Raw genomic sequence first — 7,113 nt, forward strand, 5'->3', positions numbered from 1 at the left:
TCACCGACAACTACAACAAGATCCTGCAGCTGGACCCGGGCCAGGGCCTGGTGGTCGTGTGCGGCTCCATCTACCAGGGCTTCTGCCAGCTGCGGCCCGGGGCAACATCTCGGCCGTGGCCGTGCGCTTCCCGCCCGCCGCGCCGCCCGCCGAGCCGGTCACGGTGTTCCCCAGCATGCTGAACGTGGCGGCCAACCACCCGAACGCGTCCACCGTCGGGCTGGTGCTGCCGCCCGCCGCCGGCACCGGGGGCAGCCGCCTCCTCGTGGGCGCCACGTACACGGGCTACGGCAGCGCCTTCTTCCCGCGCAACCGCAGCCTGGAGGACCACCGCTTCGAGAACACGCCCGAGATCGCCATCCGTTCCCTGGACGCGCGCGGCGACCTGGCCAAGCTCTTCACCTTCGACCTCAACCCTTCCGACGACAACATCCTCAAGATCAAGCAGGGGGCCAAGGAGCAGCACAAGCTGGGCTTCGTGCGCGCCTTCCTGCACCCGCCGGACCCGCCGCCGGGCGCCCCGTCCTACGCGTACCTGGCGCTCACCAGCGAGGCGCGTGCGGGCGACAAGGAGAGCCAGGCGCGGAGCCTCCTGGCGCGCATCTGCCTGCCTCGCGGCGCCGGCGGCGACGCCAAGAAGCTCACCGAGTCCTACATCCAGCTGGGCTTGCAGTGCGCGGGCGGCGCGGGCCGCGGCGACCTCTACAGCCGCCTGGTGTCGGTCTTTCCCGCACGCGAGCTGCTCTTTGCCGTCTTCGAGCGGCCCCAGGGGGCCCCCGCGCCCCGTGCGGCTCCCGCCGCGCTCTGCGCCTTCAGCTTCGCCGACGTGCAAGCAGCCATTCGCGCCGCGCGCACCGCCTGCTTCGTGAAGCCCGCACCCGACGAGGTGGTGGCGGTGCTCGACAGCGTGGTGCAGGGCACCGGGACAACCTGCGAGCCCAAGAGCAACATCCAGGTACGCCCAGGCCTGGCGGTGCGGGGGAGTCAGCTCAGGTCGCCGAGGGAGAGCGGGCCGGTAACTAGGCGGGTTGCCCGCTTAGCGGGTCACCGGTGCGAGCGGACGGGGACACAAGTGTGGACTCTGGGCCACAGGTGCATTTGCGGGGACTTCGGTGTACTCTCGAGGGTACAGGTGTCAGCTGAGATGGGGGCAACTAGCGCGAATATGGCCCAGGTGTGCGTGTGAGGTCAGTCAGTTGAGTGCTGGCGTACAGGTGCGCATACCTAGGTGTGTGGGAGGGGTTCAGGTTGTGGTGTGGATGGGTACGTGCTGAAGAGAGCTCAAGGTGTATATATAGCTCAGGTGTGCATCTGGAGGTGGGTCATAGGCGGTGAGCACAGGGCAAGTGAGTGTAAGTCTGACCAAAGGCCTTGGTGGGGAGGTGCCAGGGCCAGGGGGGTATGCCACGGGTAGGACTGGCCCAGAGGCCCAGGAGGGAATGAGGAGGGGCCAGGCGTGGGAGCACACCAGCTGGTGGGAAGGGGACCCAAGTGTCTGGAGCTGGGTTGGGGAGTGAGGGGGCGGGGAGGGGGCCAGGTTCGGGGCTCAATGTGTGTGTTGAAGTTGTGTGGACGTGACATAAGGGTGCCGAGGGAATTTTGTGCAGTTCTCTCCAAGTAAGCGCACCAGCAAGGGGTCACTTCTTTAGGGGGCCCTGGGAAATGGAAGCCTGCACCCTTTCCACACTCTGCATCTGTGTCAGAGTCTGGGAGATCCATTTGAGCCCCAGGCTTTGCCACTGCCTAGGAAGCCTCCGTTTCTCCTTCTGCAAATGCCAAGCTGACTCCTGGTGATTACAGAGCCCTCCTTGGGGCTAGGCCCCCGATTGCCCTGCCCCACTCCTTCTCCCTGGTCCTCAGGCTGTGGCAAGAATCTCATGAGCTTAATTATTCTCCCGTGGGTGTGCCCAACGCTGGGGCTTACAGAAAACGCAGATTCCTTCTCTTATAGTCAGGCTCCCACGGCTGCCCACCACCCGGCTGGCTGGCTGCCCTGAAAATAAAGGTCACGGTGGGTGAGCAGGGCAGACTGTCCCAGGGAGCAGGGGCCAGCCAGATGAGGGCTGGCCGCCCAGCGCTGTGGTTGAGACATCCACCATTCCTCTTCCCAGAGCTACATACCCCAGTGGGCTGTGTTTGAGGGGTGAGTTTTGTTTATGGAGGTCTCAGGGCTAGGAGTGAGTGGGGCGTCGGCCCTACTCTATGGAAGGAAGACCTTGTTGGGGGACCAAAGCCTTTCCTCAACCTTTCCAGGCCCTGTATGTCCATCCGGGTCCTCGGCGAGTCTGTCCCCTTGGGCCTCCACAGTCTCCTCCCCCCCTCTGGCAGGAACCTTCCCAGTTCCTAAGGTCCATTATTTTCAGCCTGGCCTTGTGCAGTGACTCATTCTGTTGAAGGGGGCTGGGGCTTCCTTCTTTTTAGGGGGCAGGGCCTCTCCAAGGACACAGCCCCAGGGACAGAGTGGCCAAGGGCCTCCTGCTGACCCCAAGGTGAGGTGGGTTCTCAGCTCTCAGTCACTCTCCCTGTGTCCCCCCCCCATCCCTCTCCCTTTCCCCATACCCAGCTATAGGCACAGGCCAGTGCCACTGGGCAGGCTCTCCCAGATGTGTAAAATCAAGGCCCAGGGTGGGGGTGGGGAGGGTGGCCATTATTCTTGCTCCAGGCTGTTGCCAGCTCCCCAGTTATAGGTTAAGAATTTGGACTGCGCACCATGGGTTCAAACGCTGCTCTGCCACTTCCCAGCTATGTGACTTTGGCAACGGACCTAACCTCGCCGTGCCTCCATTTCCTCATCTGTAAAGTGGGAATAATGAAAACAAATCTCTAAGGGCTAAATGAACTAATTAATGTGAAGCACTTATCTGGCACATAATAAGCACCTGGTAGAGGTATGCTGTTCTTGTTATTACCCCAGGGGACAGTATTAACGTTAAGTCTGGGCTTGATCCTGAACAGCAAAGAGTGACCTGTTTTGGCTTCTTCTGCAGCAGAAATGACTCCACCCTCTCCCACCTCTAGAAACGTCAGTAAACATTTCTAAACCTCTACTGGGTGCCCAGCCATGTGCACTGGGGGACAAAGGTGACTCAGTTTCTGCTCTTGTGGATCATGCAGGCGAGCAGAGGATTGACGTGTAGCCAGGCTCTTACAGCCGGAGGGATGAGGGAGCCGGGAGAGGGGCATCAAGGCTTCTTGGGAGAGTGATATCAAAGCAGAGATGGATGAGCAGGCGTTAGCCACCTGAGGCTGGCAGGAGAGGAGGGAAGGGTCCAGGCAGAGGGAACAGCCTATGCAAACACCTGCAGGTCGGATACAGCAAATGGGCTAGAGCAACTGAACGGAGTGGGGAGACGGATGGGGCCTGCAGGGTGCAGGTTGGCCGTATGATGGAATTGGGACTGTATCCTGGGGACATCGGGAGCCATGAAGGGTTTTAGCCAGAGGAGTGATATGACTTGAATGAGCATCTGCATGTCTTCCTCTGTGGAATGGGAATGATAATAAAAGTACCTACTTTCCAGGTGGGGATTCCATGAGCTAATACTTGGGAAGCTCTTAGTAGAGTGGCTGGCACATGTGCTTGCAATTACTATGATTATTTTCATTTTATTTTTTATTAATGAAACATTTTTATTTTATATACATATTTTTGTTTATTGATGAGAGAGAGAGAAGAGAGACACTGATTTGTTGTTCCACGTATTTATGCATGCATTGGTTGAGTCTTACATGCGCCCTGACTGGGGATCAAACCAGCAACCTTGGCATATCAGCACGATGCTGTAACTAACTAAGCTCCCTGGCCAGTGCTTACTATGATCATTTGTAACATAATTATTTTAGAAAGTCCCTAGGTGATTGGTGAGAAGGAAAGAGGAGAGAGTAGTTGGGAGGCTGGTGCCATCTCCCAGGCAGGAGATGCACTCACTCATTCGCAGATATTTCTCCAACACTCACCTCGGTGGGCGCTGGGCGCAGCAGTGCAGGCAGTGGGCCAGGCCTTGTTCTCGGGGACGTGATGGGCCGTCGGGGGGCAGAGAAGGAAGCAGTGGGCTTGGGACAGATTTGGCTGCCAGGATGTAGCCCCAGAGGTGGGGACCGACAGGATGGAGGGGAAGGAAGCTGCCCAGTCTGGCCCGGCATCAGATGGAAGTTGGGCTAGGGGACAGCACCTTGTTCTTCCATCTGTTCTCCAAGGACAGCTGACCTCCAGGCAAGGGAGGTGGCTTGGCCAGGCCTCTGGAAACTCAGCTTCCTGCAGTTGTGGGCTTTTTTGTTTTGTTTTGTTTTAATCCTCACCAGAGGATATGTTTTTATTGATAGGTATTTATATTTATTTATTTAAATTGTTTTATTGTCGACAGTTTACAGATGTCTCCCAGTTTCCCTACTCCCCCCCCCCCCCTTCACTTTTTATTGATTGATTGAGAGAGAGAGAGAGAGAGAGAGAGAGGAAGGGAGAGACCAGGGTTGCCTGAAAAGCAGGTATGTGCCCTGACCGGGAATCAAACCCGCAACCTCTTGGCGTACGGGATGATGCTCCAACCAACTGAGCCACCTGGCCAGGGCCCACGGTTGTTTTTGGGGTCTCTCAACCCCACAGCCTCAGTCGGGGTCATTTGGGGCAGGCTTTTTCCTCTGCTCTCCACCTTTAAGACAATGAAGTGTCAGCATCCACTGCCACCTTCCATCTGGGAATCTGGCAGAGAAGGGAGGAGCTACTGAGGTGTGAGGTCAGAGGCGGGGAACCTCCGAGGGCCCCAGCTTTGTCCCCGATTGTTTTTGGCATATTTGGGGCTGTTGGGCTATTTTGATAATATGGGAGTGAGGAGATTAGCCTTCCTTGCGGATAGCGTGGATTCCTTCCGTCGCCTCATGTTTGAGGTCAAAGCAAGTTTGGGAAGTTGCCACAGCTATCAAGGGGGGAAACTGAGGTACAGGATCACCCAGCAAGGCAAGGGCAGGCTGAGTCTTTAAAAAAAAAAAACATATAAATATATATTGATTTCAGAGAGGAAGGGAGAGGGAGAGATAGAAACATCAGTGATGAAATCGAATCATTGATCGGCTGCCTCCTGCACGCCCCACACTAGTCGAGCCTGCAACCCAGGCATGTGCCCAGACCAAGAATCAAACTGTGACCTCCTGGTTCATAGGTGGATGCTCAACCACTGAGCTGGGTGAGGCTGAGTCTTCCTTCCCCGAGCTCCCCCACTGTCACCTTTGAATGACCATAGTATTTGTGTTTTTAAATCAAAAAGAAAACTGACAGGGAAATGTCAATGCTGCATTTTCAAGGTGTCTTTTTATAGTAAAGGTGGAAAAAAACCCTCAGGCGGTTTTAAACTGGCATGTGGTGGGTGGGTGCTCATTGTCAAGAAGGCGTTTTCTGAACCAATTTAGGGGTTGAAATGCTGGGTGGAGGTGGAGGGAGACAGCTCCCAAGATGGGCTTTATACATGGAATTGGAATGGGGCTGGGAGTGAGCTCCCCGTGGCCAAGGGTATAAGCAGAGACAGTTGGTAGGACTCAGGAGAAGGGGTTCCCGTGAGGTTGGCCAGGATGACCTTCTAACCCAGACCCGTGGTCGGCAAACTGCGGCTCGAGAGCCACATGTGGCTCTTTGGCCCCTTGAGTGTGGCTCTTCCTAAGCCTTAGGAGTACCCTAATTAAGTTAATAACAATGTATCTACCTATATAGTTTAAGTTTAAAAAATTTGGCTTCTCAAAGAAATTCAGTCGTGTACTGTTGATATTGGCTCTGTGACTAATGAGTTTGCCGACCACTGACCCAGAAGAGACAGGGCTTGGGCCCAGAAGACTGTTACTATCCCTCCCCCACCATTTTGATTCCCAAGTAGGTGAGGGTAAAGCTGATCTTGAGTTCTGTCCTCCTCCCTGTATGCCGTGTGATCTCTGGGCCTCATGCTTTCTCGTTGTAAAACCGGCCAGTGTCTTCTGAGGATGTGGGCAGATTAAAATCTCACATGCAGTGCCCAAAAATGGCAGGCAGAGGAAAAGAGTACATCAGAGGAAAGTGTGTTCGGTGTGTGGAACAGCCAACTGGGCAGGGTGTGCTCAGAGGAGGGAGGATGCTTTAGAGCAGTGGTTCTCACCCTGTGGGTCGCGAACCCTTTGGCGGTCGAACGATCCTTTCACAGGGGTTGCCTAAGACCATCGGAAAACACATATTTGTAATTAGAAATAAATATTTCACAATATATAATTACATATTGTTTTTGTGATTAATCACTATGCTTTAATTATGTTCAATTTGTAACAATGAAAATACATCCTGCATATCAGATACTTACATTACGATTCATAACAGTAGCAAAATTACAGTTATGAAGTAGCAACGAAAATAACTTTATGGTTGGGGGTCACCACAACATGAGGAACTGTATTAAAGGGTCGCGGCATTAGGAAGGTTGAGAACCACTGCTTTAGAGGCTCACACAGACCCTAGAGGTGAGCAGGCATGGGCAAGATAGAAGGGTGAGGCAAGGGCGGGTCTAGAGCTGTGGGGGTCCCAGCCAGCTCAGAGGCAGGAGGGCCTGGATTGAGATGAGTAGAGTGAGCCTGCTGTCACTACTGTTGCTGGGGGTAGGTGCTGAGCTTCTGATGTACCTGAGGGTGTGCGGAGGGTAGGTGCCCTCTTGGCTGTCTGGGGCTGAGCTCTGAGTTCTGAGCAGGGACACTGTGCCTGCCCTTCACGAACATCAATGCCTTTGATCTCACAGTCCCACCCCCCTCCCCGAGGCAGGAAGTGCTGTTATCCCCAGTTTACACACGGGGAAACTGAGGCCCAGGGCCACACAGCTGATTAGCAGTGTGACTGCTGACTGCAGAGTCCACACTGGGTGATGGCGCTGTTAGTTGTGAGCTCTGTGGCAAGTTGTACAATTGCACCCCCTCCCCCCCATGGAAATCTGGGTGTTGCCCTTCGTACAAAATCCCCTTCTGTGATAGCACCTCCATGAGGCCCTGGCTGGAGCTAGGACTGACGCTACAGTGACTCAGATCCAGAGTGGGGTGTGGCCGGCTGGGGCATCTGCAGAGGCCGGGCCATACGTTGGGGGCTATAGCTGATGGGGCCTCCTGCGGAAGTGG

At 55.3% G+C, this 7,113-nt stretch overlaps 1 protein-coding gene across 1 annotated transcript in view; it reads left to right on the plus strand.

Moving 5' to 3' along the window:
- Nucleotides 1-2: 2 nt before the first annotated feature.
- The window catches only part of PLXND1 (plexin D1), a gene marked incomplete at its 5' end in the record, with an annotated part of 53,391 nt that continues 46,280 nt past the window's right edge, over nt 3-7,113 (plus strand). Inside the window, 2 exon segments of the mRNA XM_006083934.2 lie at nt 3-93; nt 96-955. Of these exon segments, the coding sequence (XP_006083996.1) occupies nt 3-93; nt 96-955 (951 nt within the window).

Source organism: Myotis lucifugus, unplaced genomic scaffold, assembly GCF_000147115.1.
Source record: "Myotis lucifugus unplaced genomic scaffold, Myoluc2.0 scaffold_8, whole genome shotgun sequence".
NCBI lineage: Eukaryota > Metazoa > Chordata > Mammalia > Chiroptera > Vespertilionidae > Myotis > Myotis lucifugus.